The sequence below is a fragment of the Armigeres subalbatus genome, chromosome 1 (assembly GCF_024139115.2).
Source record: "Armigeres subalbatus isolate Guangzhou_Male chromosome 1, GZ_Asu_2, whole genome shotgun sequence".
NCBI lineage: Eukaryota > Metazoa > Arthropoda > Insecta > Diptera > Culicidae > Armigeres > Armigeres subalbatus.
The window spans coordinates 228,892,806-228,916,563 of NC_085139.1; the positions used below are offsets into that span (position 1 = coordinate 228,892,806).

At 39.8% G+C, this 23,758-nt stretch overlaps 1 protein-coding gene across 2 annotated transcripts in view; it reads left to right on the plus strand.

Moving 5' to 3' along the window:
• The window catches only part of LOC134211596 (phospholipase A1 VesT1.02-like), a 161,766-nt gene that overhangs the window by 32,801 nt on the left and 105,207 nt on the right, over nt 1–23,758 (plus strand). For both annotated transcript variants that reach the window (XM_062688623.1, XM_062688613.1), the window contains exons 2-3: nt 21,034–21,286; nt 21,533–21,695. In XM_062688623.1, the coding sequence (XP_062544607.1) occupies nt 21,219–21,286; nt 21,533–21,695 (231 nt within the window). In that variant the 5' untranslated portion in view covers nt 21,034–21,218. The remainder of the gene's footprint in view (nt 1–21,033; nt 21,287–21,532; nt 21,696–23,758) is intronic.

The following is a 23,758-nucleotide window of genomic DNA, read 5'->3' on the forward strand; positions in this document are numbered from 1 at the left end:
CACTGTGTATTTGTTTTAGTATGTGCTTGTATGTACATTAGACCTCTTCATGTTTCATGTACAGATCATACAAACGCATTTACCTGAGCCTCGAGCAGCATATTCGCTAATTAGCTGGTTAGACGTCAGCTTCTATCTTCAAAAGAGCTACAAAAAGTGGCACATAATCCACATTAATTTCTGAATACCATCATGGCGGTTCTACTAACACACTTAGCAAATCCTGGATTCCTCTTACTTGGGCCTTTGTAATTTCCACTAGTATTATACTTTTTACGATTACTAGAATAATTTGAACGAATAATTACAAAAATTTAAAAACGATCTATCAGAGCCAAAATCTCACTCACTCTATTTCTAACAGCTAACAGCTAACAGTCACTTCACTAAAACCATCCACTTTATTCTGGGACCACGTTCGCTCTAAATCACTGTTCGACTCGGAAAGACCTTTGATAGGATTATTCCTTTATTTCTTTGTTGAGTTTAACAGACAAGATTAATAGATAACTTCCATTAAAAAAAACGAACTCATCAGACAAACAAGCAAATTATGTCAATGAGTGGTCATAAAGTTGACTCCGGATAAGGTTACCTCGGAACATCTGCTTTGCAGTTGTGATGCATTGTACAAGGGCAGATCTAAATTTCTAAATAGTGGCTTTATGCAACCAGGAGATATTTGGACTGCAAATCCTGGAAAGGCAGTGGGTTTTATTAATTCAATTATACCGGACAGGAAAATACGTGTCTTAGGTTGTTTACTTGACAAATGTTGATCAACCTACAAGATGCGAATATAAAGTTAATAGTAATCAGCCCAAATAACAATTTCAGGACTTCTCCCAAATAACAATTTCAGGACTTTGATTTATTTAAGATTTTTAACGGTTTTATAAGAGCTGTGTCCAACGCAGCAAGATTAGCTTTTATTATGCAAAATTCATTCTGAATCCCCCCAGGAAATCAATCTGAATTTCCCAGGAATTAATTCTGAATTCCTCCAGGAATTCATTCGGAATTCCCCCAGGAATTCATTCGGAATTCCCCCAGGAATTCATTCGGAATTCCCCCAGGAATTCATTTTGAACTCCCCCAGGAATTCATTTCGAATTCCCCCAGGAATTTATTCTGAATTCCCCCAGGAATTCATTCTGAATTCCCCCAGGAATTCATTCTGAATTCCCCCAGGAATTCATTCTGAATTCCAGGGATTCATTCTGAATTTCCAGGAATTCATTCTAAATTCCCCAGGAATTCATTCTGAATTCCTCCAGGAATTCATTCTGAATTCCTCCAGGAATTCATTCGAATTCCTCCAGGAATTCATTCTGAATTCTCCCTGAAATGCATTTTGAATTCCCCAGAAATGCATTCTGAATTCCCCAGAAATGCACTCTGAATTTCAGGAATTCATTCTGAATTCCCAGGAATTCATTCTGAATTTCAGGAATTCATTCTGAATTTCCAGGAATTCATTCTGAATTCCCCAGGAATTCATTCTGAATTTCAGGAATTCATTCTGAATTCCAGGAATTCATTCTGAATTCCAGGAATTCATTCTGAATTCCCCAGGAATTCATTCTGAATTCCCCAGGAATTCATTCTGAATTCCCAGGAATTCATTCTAAATTCAGGAATTCATTCTGAATTCCCAGGAATTCATTCTGAATTTTCCCAGGAGCTCATTTTTAATTCCTCAAGGAATTCATTCTGAATTCCCCACGGAATCCATTCTGAATTCCCCCAGGAATTCATTCTGAATTCCCAGGAATTCATTCTGAATTCCAGGAATTCATTCTGAATTTCAGGAATTCATTCTGAATTCCCCAGGAATTCATTCTGAATTTCAGGAATTCATTCTGAATTCCCCAGGAATTCATTCTGAATTCCCCAGGAATTCATTCTGAATTCCCCAGGAATTCATTCTGAATTCCCCAGGAATTCATTCTGAATTTCAGGAATTCATTCTGAATTCCCCAGGAATTCATTCTGAATTTCAGGAATTCATTCTGAATTTCAGGAATTCATTCTGAATTTCAGGAATTCATTCTGAATTCCCCAGGAATTCATTCTGAATTCCCCAGGAATTCATTCTGAATTTCAGGAATTCATTCTGAATTTCAGGAATTCATTCTGAATTCCCAGGAATTCATTCTGAATTTCAGGAATTCATTCTGAATTTCCCCAGGAATTCATTCTGAATTCCAGGAATTCATTCTGAATTTCAGGAATTCATTCTGAATTTCCCCAGGAATTCATTCTGAATTCCCAGAATTCATTCTGAATTCCCCAGGAATTCATTCTGAATTCCCCAGGAATTCATTCTGAATTCCCCAGGAATTCATTCTGAATTCCCCAGGAATTCATTCTGAATTCCCAGGAATTCATTCTGAATTTCAGGAATTCATTCTGAATTTCAGGAATTCATTCTGAATTCCCCAGGAATTCATTCTGAATTTCAGGAATTCATTCTGAATTTCCCAGGAATTCATTCTGAATTCCCCAGGAATTTATTCTGAATTCCAGGAATTCATTCTGAATTCCCAGGAATTCATTCTGAATTTCAGGAATTCATTCTGAATTCCCCAGGAATTCATTCTGAATTCCCAAGAATTCATTCTGAATTCCCCAGGAATTCATTCTGAGTTCCCCCAGGAAATCATTCTGAATTCAACCAGGAATTCATTCTGAATTCCCCCAGAAATTTATTCTGAATTTCCCCAGGAATTTATTTCCTCAGGAATTTATTCTGAATTCCCCCAGGAATTCATTCTGAATTCCCCCTGGAATTTATTCTGAATTCCCCCAGGGATTCATTTTGAATTCCCCCAGGAATTCATTCTGAACTCCCCGAATATAAAGTTAATAGTAATCAGCCCAAGATGAATACACAGCCAGGTGTTGCAGTCTGCCCAATTTATGGACGAGAAGAAGGCGGGGGTGAAAAATTCATTTTCGGTGCAAAACATAAACAAACCGGCTGGCTCTCCCATACTAAAATCCAAGATGGCTGAATCGTGAATTTGGCAGATTGGAACACCTAGTGGTGTATTCATCTTGAATCAGCCTAAATAACAATTTCAGGACTTCTCCCAAATAGCAATTTCAGGACTTTGATTTATTTAAGATTTTTAACGGTTCTATAAGAGCTGTGTCCAATGCAGCAAGATTAACTTTTATTATGCGAAATTCATTCTGAATCCCCCCAGGAAATCATTCTGAATTCCCCCAGGAATTCATTCTGAATTCCCCCAGGAATTCATTCTGAATTCCCCCAGGAATTCATTCTGAATTCCCCCAGGAATTCATTCTGAATTCCCCCAGGAATTCATTTTGAATTCCCCCAGAAATTCATTCTGAATTCCCCCAGGAATTCATTCTGAATTCCCCCAGGAATTCATTCTGAATTCCCCAGGAATTCATTCTGAATTTCCCCAGGAATTCATTCTGAATTCCCCCAGGAATTCATTCTGAATTCCCCCAGGAATTCATTCTGAATTCCCCCAGGAATTCATTCTGAATTCCCCCAGGAATTCATTCTGAATTCCCCCAGGAATTCATTCTGAATTCCACAGGAATTCATTCTGATTTTACCCAGGAATTCATTCTGAATTTTTCCAGGAATTCATTCTGAATTCCCCCAGGAATTCATTCTGAATTTCCCAGGAATTCATTCTGAATTCAGGAATTCATTCTGAATTTCCCAGGAATTCATTCTGAATTTCAGGAATTCATTCTGAATTCCCCAGGAATTCATTCTGAATTCCCCAGGAATTAATTCTGAATTTCAGGAATTCATTCTGAATTCCCCAGGAATTCATTCTGAATTCCCCAGGAATTCATTCTGAATTTCAGGAATTCATTCTGAATTCCAGGAATTCATTCTGAATTCCCCAGGAATTCATTCTGAATTTCCCAGGAATTCATTCTGAATTCCCCAGGAATTCATTCTGAATTCCCCCAGGAATTCATTCTGAATTCCCCAGGAATTCATTCTGAAGTTCCACAGGAATTCATTCTGAAGTTCCACAGGAATTCATTCTGAAGTTCCACAGGAATTCATTCTGAAGTTCCACAGGAATTCATTCTGAAGTTCCACAGGAATTCATTCTGAATTCCCCTAGGAATTCATTCTGAATTTCAGGAATTCATTCTGAATTCACAGGAATTCATTCTGAATTTCAGAATTCATTCTGAATTTCAGGAATTCATTCTGAATTCCCCAGAATTCATTCTGAATTCCCCAGGAATTCATTCTGGATTCCCAGGAATTCATTCTGAATTCCAGGAATTCATTCTGGATTCCCCAGGAATTCATTCTGAATTTCAGGAATTTATTCTGAATTCCAGAATTCATTTTGAATTTCAGGAATTCATTTTGAATTTCCCCAGGAATTCATTTTGAATTCCAGGAATTCATTTTGAATTCCCCAGGAATTCATTCTGAACTCCCCAGGAATTCATTCTGAATTCCCCAGGAATTCATTCTGAATTCCCCAGGAATTCATTCTGAATTCCCCAGGAATTCATTCTGAATTTCCCAGGAATTCATTCTGAATTTCCCAGGAATTCATTCTGAATTCCCCCAGGAATTCATTCTGAATTGCCCCAGGAATTCATTCTGAATTCCCCAGGAATTCAATCTAAATTCCCCCAGGAATTCATTCTGATTTCCCCCATGATTTCATTCTTAATTCACCCAGGAATTTATGCTGAATTCCCCCAGGAGTTCATTCTGAATTTCCCCAATAATTTATTCTGATTTCCCTCAGGAATTCATTCTGATTTCTTCCAGGAATTCACTCTAATTCCCCCAGGAATTCATTCTGAGTTCCTCCAGGAATTCATTCTGAATTCCCCCAGGAATTCATTCTGAATTCCCCCAGGAATTCATTCTGAATTCCCCCAGGAATTCATTCTGAATTCCCCCAGGAATTCATTCTGAATTCCCCCAGGAATTCATTCTGAATTCCCCCAGGAATTCATTCTGAATTCCTCCAGGAATTCATTCTGAATTCCTCCAGGAATTCATTCTGAATTCTGAATTCCCCTAGGAATTCATTCTGAATTCCCCCAGGAATTCATTCTGAATTCCCCCAGGAATTCATTCTGAATTCCCCCAGGAATTCATTCTGAATTCCCCCAGGAATTAATTCTGAATTTCCCCAGGAATTCATTCTGAATTCCTCCAAGAATTCATTCTGAATTCCTCAGGAATTCATTCTGAATTGCCCCAGGAATTCATTCTGAATTCTAAGGAACTCATTCTGAATTTCCCAGGAATTTATTCTGAATTCCCCCAGGAATTTATTCTGAATTGCCCCAGGAATTCATTCTGAATTCCCCCAGGAATTCATTCTGAATTCCCCCAGGAATTCATTCTGAATTCCCCCAGGAATTCATTCTGAATTTCCCCTGGATTATTTTCTGAAAACCCCCAGGAATTCATTCTGAATTTCACCAAGAATTCATTACGGATCATTCCGAGAATTCATTAAGAATTCACCCAGGGATTCATTTTGAATTCCCCCAGAAATGCATTCTGAATTTCTTAAGAAAATTCTCCTTGAGTTGCTTTAAGAATGCCTTGTTGGAGTTCTTCCAGGAAAACGCACAGGAATTTCTCCAAAGTTCTTCTTGAAACTCCACCAGAAATTTATACCGGAGTTCCTCCAGGATTCCCTCCTGAGTTCACTGGGGTTCCTGCAGGGATTCTATATGGGGTTCATCCACAGGAATCCTTCCTGGAGTTTCTTCAAAAATTCTTCTTTCAGCTCCTCCAGAAATTACTTCTGGAGTTTCTCCAGGATTTCCTCCTGGAGCTCTTCCAGAAATTACTTTTGGAGTTCCTCCGGGAATTGCTACTAGAGTTCCTGCAGGGATTCCTCCTGGAGATTCTTAAGAAATTTTTTCGAGGATTCCTCCAAGCGTCTCTTCGGAAACTCTTCTTCGTTTTCCTTAGGGAATTTTTCTTGAAGTTCCTCTAGGAATTCTTCCTGTCGTTCCTCCAGGGGGTCTTTTTTGCGTTCTTACGGGAATCCTTCCGAAAATTCTTCTTGGGGCTCCTCCAGAAATTACTCGTAGAGTTTCCCCAGGATTTCGTTCCCGAGTAACACACTTGTCACATAACAGCCACTGCGACACATATGTGACCAAATCCAATCACATTGGTGTTGCTGCAACTAAATCGATCTGAACTGTGCTACTAGGGCTGGATTATATATCTCCTTTAATTTTTAGAAGCTCTTTCGGGAATTGCTTCTCAAGTTCTTTCAGGAACTCTCCCTAAAGTTCCTTTTGGAAGTTCCTCCAACAATTCATCCCGGATTTGATCCAGTAATTCCTTGTGGAGCTCCTTATAGAGTTTCTTCAAAAGTTCTTCTTTGAGTCTCTTCAGAAACTTATCTGATAGTTACTCAAGGAATTCTTGTAATAACTCACGCCTGTTGGAATTCAGAATTAATGGGGGGAATTGGGGGAATTTAGAATGAATTCCTGAAGGAATTCAGAATAAATTTCTGGGGGAACTCAGAATGAATTACTGAAGGATTTCTGGATGAATCTCTGGAGGAATTCAGGACGAATTCCTGGATGACATCTCCAGAAGTAATTTCCGGAGGAGCACCAATTAGAATTTTAGGAAATTCATCCTGAACTTCTTCCTGAGAATCCGCCAGCTGTTCTTCTTCAAATTTCTCTAAGAGTTCCTCCTGGAACTGCTCTAGGAATTATTCTTGGACTTTCTCCAAATATTCCTACAAGAATTCCTAAAGAAACTTCTCACTTTTGGATTTACTGCAGGAATTCACATATTTTTACTGGAATTCCTTCAGGTATTCATCAACGAATTCCTGTGGAAATTACTTTAACAATATCTCCCAGGGAAATGTAAGATGATGTGGTCTATATGCAAGCTATTTATACTTTTCAGATTGGACCCTGTGCCTGCGTTGCCCGGGATCGCTTCCTTTGTAAATGTCAAATATTGCAGTAACGCACTCTTAAATTTCTTCACAATTTATCAACTTTTAGCATATTATTGATTTTTGAACTATCCCCGTGAAAAATCATTTTTTTCTACATATAAACACAGCCCATTGAAGAACGAATCGAGCCGTGCATAAATCATACTAATCGGTTCATCCATTCGTGAGTTATATTGCCTCAAAGGAAATGTAAACTCATTTTTATATATAGAAAAGAAAGAAAGAAAGAAGAATAGAAGAAGAAAGAATAGAAGAAGAGAGAAGAGAAGAAGATTATACATTTTTGCCTATACCTACTTTTCTAAAATTTTCTTCAGAGGCTCTAAGAACATGTTTGGATATGTTGGATTGCTTGTTGGATGTTCGATCAGCACTTCCACAGTCCACAGCTCATGTTTTCTAAGCCAATTTATCAATTTTGCATTAATATATGATGATTGATGAGGCTAGCATGATGATACTTTTATGTCCATGGAAGTCGAGGAAATTTTCAAGACCGGACCGGGAATCGAACTCACGCACCCACATCATGATATTGCTTTGTAGCTGTGCATCTCACCACACGGCTAAAGAAGACCTTGCAACTTAATGTTGGTACCGGTATACACAATTATTTTTCAGAAAAAATATTCAAGCTCTTTAAGTGGAATGTCTTCAATTATCTAAGACGAGTTTAATACTTTCCATTTAATTCCACTTCAACACGCGGATACTGGCATTATTCAAACCGGCGCCTCCCTTCGTCACGATCTTTGGATTGAACCTCTAGAATCGCCATGCTTTTAGAAACGCGTTAGGATTTGTTTTGGAAAGATCCTGGATTTAATTTTTCGGGATTTTAGTTCCGCATATTCTTTGAAATCACAAAATAATCCTTAGATTTTCATGGCTGAGCTTTGATTCATCCAAAATTTCCTTGTGCTCCACATAATTTTGCATACAAGCAGTGTGGTACGACTTGCATGCAACATGCTGGATGACCACAAACAGACTGCAAAAAGCGTGGAACGGAACTATCCGGCTGGTTCTCAGTGGCCGTTACATGAAAATGTAATCTGTCTTCAGTAGGCGATTTTTGACATCCCACAGATTTTTCTGTGAAAAAATTAAGAGATTTGGCTGAAAACGGCTAAGATCTGGGTGCTCGAAGTTGCCGTTTCACGTTTTTTTGCGAGCTTGGTACTTTACGTTACAAATCTTGGCTTGTAGTGTTAATGGGAACAAAACGCAAGAGAAACTGATAATCGTTGCCAGCAAAAGTAATACATGTACATTGTACATTTATTAAATCATTCCTTCAGGGACTCCTTCGGAAAGGAATTTCTTCAGATCTCCAGGAATTCTTTCGAAAATTCTCATGGGAATTCCTTCGCTCATTTATCCAGAGTTTTATTTAGCAACTCTTCTAGGAATAACTTTAGACCTTTGGAGACCTTTTAAGAATTCCTTCGAGAAATCTTTAGAAATTTCTCATGACATACCTTCAGGAAATTCTTTTAAATTTCCTTTAGAAAATCCTCCGGAAACTTTTTTATAATACTCCTTCAATAGTTTTTTCATGAGATTTGTTTCATGAAAACTTCCGGAATAATTCCTGCAGGAATTTTGAAAGGTATATTACATGGTTTTACTAAAGGAATATCTGAAGAAATTTACAAAGGCCTTTTGGAAGATTTAACGAAAGTATCCCTGAAGGAGTATCCAAATGAGCTCCTGGGGAAATGTATAAATTTTTCCAGGAGGAGCTCTCGAAAGAACATCTTGACGATTTTCTGGAGAAACTTTGGAAGAATTTCTTTAAGAAATTCTGAAGGAATTGTTGAATAAATTACCTAAATCATTAGCGTACGAATCCACGAAACAATTTCAAACGGAATTTTCAAGTAAATACCTATTGGAATTTTCACATTTTTTTAAAGATTTCTACAGGAATTCATTCGAAAATTACCTCAGAAGCTCCTGCAAGAGTTCCTTCAGGAATATCTGAAGGAATCTCTTCGAGAATTCTTCTACAAAATTTATTCGGGAATTCCTTTGAAAATCCGGACAATAGTCAGATAAAACACTATATTAAATCTAGAATCAAGACTTCATGTCAAAAAGCAAAAATCTGAAGGGTTATGTACAAGACACGACCGCCCAACGTAAACTACGTAGAACAGTCTGGTGCATTGAGGAATGTAGTCATATTTTAAGATAATTCATTCGATTACTTTTGTCACTGGTTTAGAACCAAATTACCATAACTTAAAATATAAAATAAATGTTGGATACCGTAGTCAGGGGTGACGTCCGAGCCCTCACCGACAGTCTGGAGGTCGGATAACAAAATCGTTCAAAAAGGTCACTTATAATTCAGTTTTATGGTTCTCGGATACATTAAATCTATTCTACAAGCATTCTATGTAGTTGAAACAGTGACCCATTCTCACCCCTATTTGACCCGTTGTATCCCCGACGACGGTACGATAACTTAAATTTTTAACTTTAAAACCCCATGTGGTTATAATGCTTTTCGCAATTCCAACTGTTGCATTCGACTTAGAGTAAAATTAGTAGGGATTCAGTTTTATTCCAAATTTTCGACCACTATTCTAGTTTATTTGTAGTAATATATAGGTGGATATAGTGGAGTATGTTTATTAAATAATACTATTCTGAAATAAAAATAACTCACTAGCGTTACATGGTTATGATATCCCAAGCAGCACACGTTGAGCCAATCTTGTTGCAGTAACCATATTGTGAGAGAATTCGGGCATAAAAGTTACTGTGATCGATGTGCAATATGTTTGTTGCTGGGGGTGTATACTGGTGAGTGCGTGTACCACGATTTAGCGATTTTACGACAGACAGAAGAATCTCTGCTCTGGCTACGGACAAACAGGTGCCTCTGTCCAATGGTAGTCAGAGCATCGAGTCATCACTGGTGGAAGAATACGAGCCTTGATGACTCGATACGAGAATGGAAGAATACGAGTGACTAGGAATAGTTTGGCAGAGAAGGGATAGTCGTATTGTTGAATCCGACAAAGAAGCGCGATTCGATAAAACCCGGTTGCGCCAACTAGAAATCAACAAATACTAGCCATATACCGTTTTGACTCAAATTCCGAACATGACTCATATTCCAAACTTTAGCTTTTAAAAACCCATTTTAATTTTATTCGTGTAATTTTCTCCACAGGAGTTTGAATTCGTTTGTTATCTTGATCCTCAGTGCGGAAAACCAATGACAGTTTTAGTTTTAGGGCGCTAAAACGTCAGTGTTCGGAATATGAGTCATATTCGGGATTTGAGTCAGAACGGTACCAAAAACCAAGCCATTCGGTTGAGATGCGCCAGAGTAGTAAACGCTGCGGACGGGAATAGGGTATTTGTGCTGTTTTATTACAATCTAACTCCCACTATCTGGCAGTGGCATTATGGATAACATATTCGTGCAACCATATTATTAATATAATTGCAAGAATCTATTATAACCTATAGTCCGTTTCAATAAAGTATGCGTTCCGAAGCTATAGCCGTATACAATAAGCCCCGCATGGTTTTACCCTGGGACGGGACTTGCAAAGAGGAAAAAATGTAACTTCAGCTGCTGCTAGTCAACTGCTGCCACGAACTGTCAGGTGCAGCCAGCACCTTTTTGAGTGAAAGTATTGGTATCCCAAATAAAATATTCCGCATCATTTTTGTTTTACGAAGACTTTTTACTTTAACGAGTATTCCAAACCATCCGTTTAGCTTGTTAATAATCAGTAATAAACCTGTGTTTTGTTCCCGGTATAAAAATCCTTATGAAAATGAATTTACTAATTCGTGAATTGGATACACTTTTATTGTGCTCAGAAGGGTCCACCTGGGGCTTAGGTGGAACAGTCAAGTAAACAGTTGAAGCTCGATGGTCAACTGTGATGAAAAGAAGAACAAGTGTCAAAACAAGAGAAAAGAAGCAGCGTCTTTGCAGGTCTCGTCTCAGGTTGTACCCACAGAGTATCTGGAGTGCATTCAAACTTCCTGAATTAAAATTGAAATCTTTTGATTTTGGCGCATATTTAATAATAAACATATAATTCACAATTTGCCGTTTATCATAAATTGGCTTACAATTTCCTAAGTTATCTTTGAATCGAACATGTTTGTTCATTTGCATTGCGATTATCGCATTATGACATTGCATTGCCGTTGCAAACAATCGATCATCCTATTTTTGCACAAATGCGCTTGTACAGGGGATGGACAAAATAATTAGGATAGGCAAATTTTGGGTAAAATTAGAAGTGTTGTAACTACCTTAGTTATTATCCGATTTTGACAATTCAGGCATGCCTGAACTAAAAAACTAATGCAGTTTACCGGTATGTCCATGGAACCGACTATGGCCAACGGATTCCGGAGATATTCCGGGTTTTTCGGAGGTAGGTTCAAAACCGTAAATTTGAGGTGGATATTAGGAGAAGTTGTGGTTAAAAATTGAATAATATTAGTAACCACAAATGAAGTAGGGCTCTTGCTGATTGGAACCATATATTGAGATTTGGAATCGGACCAGTATCAAGTGAGATATGGCCATTTCTTTAAAATCGGTTCCTATCGATACTTATCAAAGGAGTCAGGCCACTACTTCTTTTGAATCTCGCTTTTTGATAGATGCTCCACTATGATTTTATTCTAGAAGGCCTCTAATGTGTCAAGAATGAAAAACCAATTGAATAAACGGATCCTAGAGTCGCTGGGATGTCCCCGGGGAACCTGTGAATGGGGACATTTAAATTTTTGCACCAAAATCAGTCATTCGACGGCTCTTTTTTCATGGTTTTCGATCAGGAAGCAAAGTATGAATATAAAATGGTCAATTTACGATTCTGAGCGCTTCCAGGACCTACGGATTGGCCCCGGGGAACCTGTGGAAAGGGACATTTTAGTTTGACCACCAAAACCAGTCGTTCGACGGCTCTTTTTTCATGGTTTTCGATCAGGAAGCGAAGTATGAATATAAAATGGTCCATTGACGGTTCTGACCACTCCAAGGACCTACGAATTGGCCCCGGGGAACCTGTGGAAGGGGACATTTTAGTTTTAGCACCAAAACCAGTCGTTCGACGGCTCTTTTTTCATGGTTTTTGATCAGGAAGCGAAGCATGAATATAAAATAATCCATTGACGGCTCTGACCGCTTTCAAGACCTACGGATTGGCCCCGGGGAACCTGTGGAAGGGGACATTTTAGTTTTACCACCAAAACCAGTCATTCGACGGTTCTTTTTTCATGGTTTTCGATCAGGAAGCGAAGTATGAATATAAAATGGTCAATTGACGGTTCTGACCGCTTCCAGGACCTACGGATTGACACCGGGGAACCTGTGGAAAGGGACATTTTAGTTTGACCACCAAAACCAGTCGTTCGACGGCTCTTTTTTCATGGTTTTCGATCAGGAAGCGAAGTATGAATATAAAATGGTCCATTGACGGTTCTGACCACTCCCAGGACCTACGGATTGGCCCCGGGGAACCTGTGGAAGGGGAAATTTTAGTTTTAGCACCAAAACCAGTCGTTCGACGGCTCTTTTTTCATGGTTTTTGATCAGGAAGCGAAGCATGAATATAAAATAATCCATTGACGGCTCTGACCGCTTTCAAGACCTACGGATTGGCCCCGGGGAACCTGTGGAAGGGGACATTTTAGTTTTACCACCAAAATCAGTCATTCGACGGTTCTTTTTTCATGGTTTTCGATCAGGAAGCGAAGTATGAATATAAAATGGTCCATTGACGGCTCTGACCGCTTCCAGGATCTACGGATTGGCCCCGGGGAACCTGTGGAAGGGGACAGTTTAGTTTTAGCATCAAACCCAGTCATTCGAATGCTCTTTTTTCATGGATTTCGACCAGGAAGCGAAATATGAATAAAAAATGACCATTTACGGCTCTGACCGCTTCCAGGACCTACTGATTGCCCCCGAGGAACCTGTGTATGAGGACATTTTAGTTTTAGCACTAAAACCAGTCATTCGATTTTCGATCAGGAAGTGAAGTATGAATTCAAGACCCACGGATTGCTCCTGGAGAATCTGTGTAAGGGGACATTTTATTTTAAGCATCAAAACCAGTCATTCGACGGCTCTTTTCTAGTGGTTTCGATTAGTAATCGAGAAATGAATATAAAAGGGACCTTTGAGGGCTCTGACCGCTTTCTGAACCTACAGATTGGCCCAGGAAACCTGTGGAAGGGGACATTTTAGTTTCAGCACCAAAACTAGTCATAACACGGCTCTGTTTTCATGGATTTGGATCAGGAAGCGAAGTATGATGTAGGCAGGTTCCCTGTGAGCTATCCGTAGGTGATTTTTGTGCTAAAACTAAAATGTCCCCTTCCACAGTTCCCGGGGGCAATCCGTAAGTCATGGAAGCGGTCAGATCCATTAACGGTCCAATTTATACTCATACTTCGCTTTCTGATAAAAAATCACGAAAAAAAGCCATCGAGTTATTGGTTTTGGTGCTGCAACTTAAATGTTCCTTTCCACTGGTTTTACGGGGGGAATCTGTAGGTCCTGAGAGCGGTCAGAGTCATCAATAGTCAATTTTATATTCATACTTTGCTTATATTAAAGAAGAGCTGTCGAATGATTGATTTTGGTGTAAAAACTAAAATGTCCCCTTCCACAGGTTCCTCGGGGGCAACCAGTAGGTCCAGGAAGCGGTCAAAGCTGTCAATGGTCCTTTTATATTTATACTTTGCTTCCTGATCGAAAACCATGAAAAAAAGAGCCGTCGAATGACTGATTTTGGTGGTAAAATTAAAATGTCCCCTTCAACAGGTTCACCGGGGCCAATCCGTAGATCCTGGAAGCGGTCAGATCCGTCAATGGACCATTTTATATTCATACTTCGCTTCCTGATCGAAAACCATGAAAAAAGAGCCGTCGAACGACTGGTTTTGGTGGTAAAACTAAAATGTCCCCTTGCACAGGTTCCCCGGGGCCAATCCGTAGATCCTGAAAACGGTCAGAGTCGACAATGGACCATTTTATATTCATACTTCGCATCCTGATCGAAAACCATGAAAAAAGAGCCGTCGAACGACTGGTTTTGGTGGTAAAACTAAAATGTCCCCTTCCACAGGTTCCCCGGGGCCAATCCGTAGATCCTGGAAGCGGTCAGATCCGTCAATGGACCATTTTATATTCGTACTTCGCTTCCCGATCGAAAACCATAAAAAAAGAGCCGTCGAATGACTGATTTTGGTGCTAAAACTTAAATGTCCCCTTCCACAGGTTCCCCGGGGACATCCCAGCGACTCCAGGATCCGTTTATTCAATTGGTTTTTCATTCTTGACACATTAGAGGCCTTCTAGAATAAAATCATAGTGGACCATCTATCAAAAAGCGACATTCAAAAGAAGTTGTGGCCTGACTCCTTTGATAAATATCGATTGGAACCGATTTTAAAGAAATGGCCATATCTCACTTGATTCTGGTCCGATTCCAAATCTCAATATATGGTTCCAATCAGCAAGAGCCCTACTTCATTTGTGGTTACTAATATTATTCAATTTTTAACCACAACTTCTCCTAATATCCACCTCAAATTTACGGTTTTGAACCTACCTCCGAAAAACCCGGAATATCTCCGGAATCCGTTGGCCATAGTCGGTTCCATGGACATACCGTCAAACTGCATTAATTTTCTAGTTCGGGCATGCCTGAATTGTCAAAATCGGATGGTAACTAAGATAGTTACAACACATCTAATTTTACCCAAAATTTGCCTATCCTAATTATTTTGTCCATCCCCTGTATGTATATCGCCGACTGCGGTCACTGCTCTGGCCCTACTTTTTGTGGCAAACTGGTGCGAAGCACCGCACAAAAAGAAGAGCCCAAAAACCAACTACACTGAACGACGGCCGAATGAGACTCACGTTGCGAACGGGAAAAGAGGTGCTGCCAAAATGGTCCAATACCCTACTTTAACGTTGATAATCAAATGTTTCAATATAACTGGAAAATTGGTGGAGAGTTTCCGAGTCGATTGATATATAAATCTCAAAAATCCATCCAAAGATGAATGCGCTATTAACGTTCAAAATCTTACATGATTTCGTGACGGTCTCGGATTTAGAAATTTTCATTTGTCACCCTGTATCAGAGTCTTCCCCTTAGACGTAGTTTACGTCAAAAAAAAAAACAAAAATATTGGGAATGCAGTCGATCCGTCATCATACTTCTTCAAATATTCTCAAGAAAATCTTAGCAATTTACTTCAGGAGTTGCTTCGGAATTTGCTCCAGTATTCATCCAAGAAATATCTCTTAACTTAGCTTAGCTTGATTGACTGTACCTATCGTAGTTGCTAGTCGTGATTGGCCGAGAAACAACAAATAATGAAAGCTATTCTCACTGTACATGCTTCGGAGTTTCTTCAATTCAAGACCAATAACGATGCCGGCCACGTCCTCACAGTCAAATAGGATAAGGGGAGGAAAATTAGTTCGACACTCATTGCTACAAGAGACCGAGGAATCCTCTGCATCTCCATGAGCGCACTGGACTAGTATGTTAGTTGGGAAGGAAATATATTGGAAATCGCCTGAGTAAGCGACAAATTATTTCATTTGAACGACGCCATATTCACAAAAACGGAAAAGCAACGCGAGTCTTACATATTTTCCCGAAGACTGATTCGATATCAGATTCTTAATTACTTCGCGACGACTAAAACACGCACTGCACAACGCTTGCTCGATAGCTACTCCGAAAAAACACGCATTGAACTGATTAACTTTATTACCGGCCACACATTGCAGAGCACAATATTTCGGCAGATCGCGCGATACGAAACAAGAGGAAACACGCACTGAACTTTATTCATCCAAGAAATATTTCATGCATGTATTCAAAAATTCGTCCGGAAAGTCCTCCACACATTTTTTCGTAAAAAATACCCTCAGGAATTCCTCGGTTAGTCATCCAGAAGTTCTTTCAGGCATACTACCTTCAAAAGATCCTTCAGGAATTCCATCGAAAATTTCTCAGAGTCATACAGAAGAAATCTCTCCAGTGATTTAATACTAAATTCCTCAAGGAATTTCTTCAAAAATCCTCCACAAATGAATCTAGAAATACCTCCAGAAAATTATCTTTTTAAAACTCCTCTGGAATTCTCTTCCTGCAGGGATTCTTTCGGCAAACTATCAGGAAATTACTTAAGAGATAGATCCAGAAATTGTTTGGGAAATGCATCAAGATATTCCTTCCAGAATGTCTATAGGGAAATCTTGTAAAAATCCTTAAGGAGTACTTGCGTCTTGAGAACTTCTTCGAAATATCATTAACGAATTATTTAAAGAATTTCTTGGTTGGGATTTCTCGGCAACATCTACGGAAATTGTATCACGAAAACTTTCCGAAATTTCTTCAGGAGAATTCCTTCATTTTTTTCGGAAACTGCTCTGGGAGTTCCAGAGATATCCCCTCAGAATTTCGTTCGAACATCATCCGGGAAATCTTTCGAATTTTTTATAGAAATTTCTGCGGGCATTCCTCCAGAAATAGAATTAGTCTTAAGCCTTCGAATATTCCTTTGAAATTTAGTCGGAAATCACTTCAGAAATTCTTTCAATAACAATTCGTGAATTATTTACTATAAGAGATCAGGACATTTTTTGCAATATCCGTGAGAAAATTTTCCGAAAAATTCCACCAACAATTTTTTTCGGAATAATTACTGCAGGAGTTTCGAAAGTAATTCCGTGTGACTTCACTAAAAGGATTTCCGAAAGATTTCCTGAAGAAAGATTTTAAGGAATTTCTGGAGAAATTTACAAAGGCCTTCCAGAGAATTTGAAGAAGGAATTCCTGGACGAATGTCAAAAGCAATTCCTGGCGTAATTTTCTTAATTATTCCTGGTGAAGGAGTTCCAAAAAAACTGGATTTCCTTAAACATATCCCGAAGAAATTCCAAAATCGATTTCCGAACAAATTACTAAAGGAATTTCCAAAGAAATTTGCGAAGGATTTCTCTCAATTTCTGTAGATATTCCCAGGGTGTCCATCCAGTCGGAAAACCCGGAAAAAGCGGGAAAAACTTGGAATCGGACCCGACCGGGAAAAAACCGGGAAAAATGAGGGAAATCATTCAACTAACCGGAAAAATTGATTGTATTATGTGAGTAATATTTGAAATATATTCTTCTCAACTGATTTCCGCATTGCATTTCTGAAAGTTTCAGAATTATAAGGTTCTGATTTTTCACGAAAGAGTAAAAATTGAAAAAAATATATCTTCTCGAATTAAACTAAACTAATAGTGATAGCTGAAAAGGTATGAATAGTCCTCCTGTAAGGTCAAGAATATTTTTGATGGAAATCAGTTTGTGTTGGTGGAATAATTAAAAATTAGATTTTTTTTCAAAACTAGCGAAATTTGATATTTGACCGTTTGCTAAGCTAAGTATTAGGTATTTGAATATCATGTGCATGTCGATGTTTCATAATTTGACTAGGGGAATTATATTTCTCTAACATCTATTGGCTTTCCTTTGAGCTGTTGGTCGAAAAAAAAATAAACTACATATACACAAGTGAGATAATCATCAATTCAAAGATTGTCATTCTGGGCTGTTGCCATGCAGCTATCACCTGCTAGAACTGCTAGCAATTAATTAGGAAATTTCTCGAGGAACTCAAAGAGCAAGAAATTCATGATAATTCCTAATGGATGAATGTCATTGAAAGTTTCAAATAATTATAAATAATTTCTGATGATTTTTTATGAAAACCAATAAAAACAAGTGGAATTAGCTCTGGGAAAATTTGTTATACATGATTAGGAGAAATTCATTCAGAAATTTAAAAAGAAAATCTAAAAATTTTCTCTAACTATTTACATAGAAAATAAAAAACATGTTCCAAAACTTTGAATATTCTAATATTGTAATATTGTTGTTATATATAATAAACGTACTAAGATCAATTAAGAACGTGTTCTTGAGCAAGTAAAACAAGATTTTGAGTTTTAGAGCGTTAAAAACATTATAAATAAAATCCTGAAGAAATTGATTGAGATTAAATCTGTCTTGAAGAATTGAAAAGCAAAATGAAGGCTAAGTCATTTCAAGTCACAGAAGTTATATAGGAATTTCTTAAATATGGCCTTCAACCACCTTCAACTACACCAGCCGTTTAAGTTAGTAAACGCCGTTCAACAGTTTTGCAACGCATTTTAGATGCAAAATGGTTGTCAGTTTATGATGCAATGAAATAAAAGATATTTTAGTTACCAGATAAAGATTGTCGCTGTCGTCGATGTCCGGAACAGCTTTTGCTGGCGAGGATAGGGGAGCTAAATGTCAAAGAAGGAAAATGCATACGATTTGACAGCTTGGTACCCAACATGTTCCGGATAGCAGAACAAAGGGAACCGAAGCGACAATCTTTATCTAGTAACTAAAATATCTTTTAATGAAATGCATCTGAATGTGCAGCGCAATGCAACCGTCATTGACTTTGACTTTGTTTATAAATTTAGGAGATTTATAGCTCCAAAACTGTTGCAACTATAGAATTACAGTTAAATGACTTTCAGCCATCGAAAGTCTACTTTTTTTTTTAAATAATTTCTTGTGGATTCAGATGTGACAAAAATGGGATTGATACTGAATGGGTCTAAGAGCCTGCTACTCCTCCCTCCAATGAAATGAACCTAAAAGTTAGATAATTGCCTTTTTTAAATCCGTCGATAAGGTATTTTTATTATGTTATCAGTTCCTCCAACCGGGAAAAAACCGGGAATCTGAAAATCGATTTTGAATGGACATCCTGTATTCCTAAAGGAATATCCGAAGGATTTCTCTTAGGTATTTCCGAAGAAATTGTCAAGGAATTCTTAAAGGAATTTCCAAAGGAATGTCTAAAAGAATTTCTGAAGAAATTCCTAGATGATTTCGAAAAGTATTTTCCGAAATTTGCTTGGAATTCCTGCTTTGATTTTCTAAAGGAATTTTTGGATATAGCTCCAAAGTTATTTTCGGATAATTTTCTGAGGAAATAGATGAAATTCTGAAAGAGTTTTTGGAGGAATGTACAAAAATATTTATGAAAAAAAAATCAAGAATTTCGGAAATGTCTTAAGGAGTTACTTTAGAAATTTCTGTTAGGGATTCGTACTGGAAATTCCGGAGGAATTATTGGAGAAAAAATCGAGAGAATGGAATTTCCGATGGTATCCGAAGGAATTCCTGAAACCATTTTAGAAAGCATATAGTATTATGTAGTATTATAATACGGCGTATTTAAAAAAGGTAAATATTTTTTTTCTACATAAAGGAGACTTTATTACAAAACGTTAATTATGACAAGCAAAATGTTAATTATTGATATTGCCTAATGTCTCATCAAGAGTAAATCAATGAGTACTTAAATTAGGCCTGTTGTCTATATTTGCTTATTCAAGATTTTCATTCAGTCAAAACACAAAAAGAAGCCCTGTCTGTTTGCCCCACATAAACATAATGTGGATCAGCAAGCATCGATCACTTCACCCAAACAACTCACTCGATCAGCAGCAATCTAAGCCGGTGGCGCTTCTTTGCCTCTTTTGTACATACCTTCCGTCAGGTTGAGCATCGCCGGCGGCGGTTACTCGCGATCGCAATTGACAAACGATGCGGTGCGACCTCACGGTTCAAAACCGGTAGCCCACCAACAATAAACCTCAGCCATGTGTGATTGATTCGGTGTCGATGACCTGACCCTTACCGGTCGGTTGGGTGCACAACAAAACAAGAGTTCATAAAGCGAGGTGTTTACAACCTTTAATAAATATTGATGTGCACTACGACGTAAAATGATTAGATCTGATCTGATAAATAATGTTGCTTTGTAAGTGTGTCAGTTTTTAACGAATAATTTTCGTACCAGTAATGCTTTCTGTAAGCCACATTTGGCATTAACAAATTGGATCGCCAGTTGCCTTCAACGAGTAAATCAGTTTGCCATTTAAATGGGTTGATGCGTTTCGAAGATGCGAAGAAAACGCTGTTTAAATATAATAATATGTAGTGGTAGAAAAGTTTGTCAAATTATTTGTATTGTATTTCATATTGATGAACAATGGCATTGGAAAGAATGTGTTTCTTATATGCTCTCAAACATATTTCAAATCAAAATTTTACTTATACATATTGCGAAAAGTTTTCGCCGAAAAGCGCCATGCTACGGCTCCCACACACGCAACACTAAGCGTCTACGTCAGTAATTGAGGCGATAATTGCCTGCTCGATCGGTTCAAACCGGGTGCTTAGCTTCATACCACATGGATTAGTTTCCATTCTTAACTACGCAACGGGAAGAATGCGGTTTTATGAGTTTTATGACCAAACTTTTATTTGATATTGGTTACAGGGGAGATTTTATCACCTGCCGGTGATTTGATGATAACAATTATTAATGCACTTTTATTTCGTTTTATTTGACTCATTCAGACTTATTGATTCAGGTAGTTCGGTGACTGAGGTTTATTATGTCGCTCGTTTTACTTCGCTTATTCGTTAACCTAAACACACTCTTAACTTGACCCAAAATGTGCTTTTTGATAAGCAGCCTCTTGACGGAGAATCCTGTTCCATTCTCTCTTATTGAAAACCTTTGGTGCCTTTAAAAGATATGTCTGAAATACTATAAGCGAGTCCATCAGGGTTTTCAACTAATAAACTAGCGAATACTAGTTCAGATGTTCTCTGTTTGTGAACAAACATAAAACGTAAACATCCACATACCTCAATCACTGACAATGGACATTTTGACTTAATTATAGGATACAAAATGATGAAATAGCGATTTGAAACTTAACTAACATATCGTAATTCTATGAATTACTAGAGCTTATTGCGTCAAGCGTACAATATCTCACAGATGCACTTCAATTCTGTGCCCTTAAATATATTTGCCAATTTACTTAGTAATTAACGCCTTATTCATTCATCCACCAGAAGATCATTTGCACGATCACCACTTACCTTCCCCGTTCTGCTCTTTCCAGCAATATCACCGATCATTTGCAAACACTTGAAGCTTGCTGCTTACAGCAACGGTCAACACCCACCGAGAGGAAACGGATTCCAAACGAGTAACAGCATCCATTCCTCAAATATTTGGCCCGAAGGCAAATCCCGGGAACTAGTTTACTGAAGAGCATCTGGACGTTGAGCGGATCTAAAACGAATCATGTCACGAAACCTGTCCCATTGCACCGAACTGTGTAATGCAAATCACAGCCATCCCCATTGCCACCGGTAAGTGTTCAAAATCTCGTTATTCAAATATTGCACCTCAGCCAACACCCTCCACCGGCCATGCACACCTGTGTTTGAAGATGCACCTGCCCTCGCGTTGACAGTGGTCAGGAATCTTGTATAAATCATCCCGAGATCCCATCCCACCTTATCATCATCCGCCCGTGTAGTAAAGACACACACATATGCATACTTACCACGTCTTGTCTAAAGTGGAGATTCGTTTGCATTTTTCCACATTCTCAGGAGCTGCACATTTTTCACTCGACAACGGAGAGCCACACATGTTTGCCGTCGTCTTACGCTGACCGGCAAACTGCCGGCGATGGTCACGGTGCTCGGTGTGCTGCTGGCCGGACTGGGGCCGGCAACGATGGCGCCGGCCGGAGACGAAAGTCTTAGCATAACGGTGAGTAACAATCTGCTATTCGGGCGATGCATTGTGCATTCTGTTGCAACTTCGGGTTGGGGTGGTACTAGCAGATGCTTCCTAGTTTTTGATGCATAAAATTTCATAGGCAGCATCAGACACAAGTGTAAAAATGCGCAAAGTTTTTCACCTAGCGGTGTATTTGCGTTTTTCACTCATCAGAAGCAAATGAGAATGGTCAAACATAAAACTTTCAAGAAGATGGTTTACGTTATTCCATGTGTTTAAATCGAAGAAGAGCCATTTTGCCGATAGAAATTTCGCCGAATGCCACGGGACTGAATAAAACGATAGGCCGAAAGTCATTTAGCCGAGTTGAGCTATGACCGAAACGGTCATAAGGCTGAAAATTTCTGTCGGTTGGTTCCGAGCAGCGTAACGTTTCATACAAAATTTCAGAGATTTGATTTAAAAAGTGTGACGGAGGAGGGAAGGGCTCGGAAGCCTCCTTTCAAGAGGCTCGGAAGCCTCCTTTCAAGAGGCTCGGAAGCCTCCTTTCAAGAGGCTCGGAAGCCTCCTTTCAAGAGGCTCGGAAGCCTCCTTTCAAGAGGCTCGGAAGCCTCCTTTCAAGAGGCTCGGAAGCCTCCTTTCAAGAGGCTCAGAAGCCTCCTTTCAAGAGGCTTGGAAGCCTCCTTTCAAGAGGCTGGGGTGCCTCCTTTCAAGAGGCTCGGAAGCCTCCTTTCAAGAGGCTCGGAGGCCTCCTTTCAAGAGGCTTGGAAGCCTCCTTTCAAGAGGCTCGGAAGCCTCCTTTCAAGAGGCTCGGAAGCCTCCTTTCAAGAGGCTCGGAAGCCTCCTTTCAAGAGGCTCAGAAGCCTCCTTTCAAGAGGCTCAGAAGCCTCCTTTCAAGAGGCTCAGAAGCCTCCTTTCAAGAGGCTCGGAAGCCTCCTTTCAAGAGGCTCGGAAGCCTCCTTTCAAGAGGCTCGGAAGCCTCCTTTCAAGAGGCTCGGAAGCCTCCTTTCAAGAGGCTCGGAAGCCTCCTTTCAAGAGGCTCGGAAGCCTCCTTTCAAGAGGCCCGGAAGCCTCCTTTCAAGAGGCTCGGAAGCCTCCTTTCAAGAGGCTCGGAAGCCTCCTTTCAAGAGGCTCGGAAGCCTCCTTTCAAGAGGCTCGGAAGCCTCCTTTCAAGAGGCTCGGAAGCCTCCTTTCAAGAGGCTCGGAAGTCTCCTTTCAAGAGGCTCGAAAGCCTCCTTTCAAGAGGCTCGGAAGCCTCCTTTCAAGAGGCTCGGAAGCCTCCTTTCAAGAGGCTCGGAAGCCTCCTTTCAAGAGGCTCGGAAGCCTCCTTTCAAGAGGCTCGGAAGCCTCCTTTCAAGAGGCTCGGAAGCCTCCTTTCAAGAGGCTCGGAAGCCTTCTTTCAAGAGGCTCGGAAGCCTTCTTCAAGAGGCTCGGAAGCCTCCTTTCAAGAGGCTCGGAAGCCTCCTTCCAAGAGGCTCGGAAGACTCCTTCCAAGAGGCCCGGAAGCCTCCTTCCAAGAGGCTCGGAAGCCTCCTTCCAAGAGGCCCGGAAGCCTCCTTCCAAGAGGCTCGGAAGCCTCCTTCCAAGAGGCTCGGAAGCCTCCTTCCAAGAGGCTCGGAAGCCTCCTTCCAAGAGGCTCGGAAGCCTCCTCCGAAGAGGCTCGGAAGCCTCCTTCTCAAGAGGCCTCCTTCCAAGAGGCTCGGAAGCCTCCTTCCAAGAGGCTCGGAAGCCTCCTTCCAAGAGGCTCGGAAGCCTCCTTCCAAGAGGCTCGGAAGCCTCCTTCCAAGAGGCTCAGAAGCCTCCTTCCAAGAGGCTCGGAAGCCTCCTTCCAAGAGGCTCGGAAGCCTCCTTCCAAGAGGCTCGGAAGCCTCCTTTCAAGAGGCTTGGAAGCCTCATTCCAAGAGGCTTGGAAGCCTCCTTCCAAGAGGCTTGGAAGCCTTCTTCCAAGAGGTTTGGAAGCCTTCTTCCAAGAGGTTCGGAAGCCTCCTTCCAAGAGGCTCGGAAGTCTCCTTCCAAGAGGCTCGGAAGCCTCCTTCCAAGAGGCTCGGAAGCCTCCTTCCAAGAGGCTCGGAAGCCTCCTTTCAAGAGGCTCG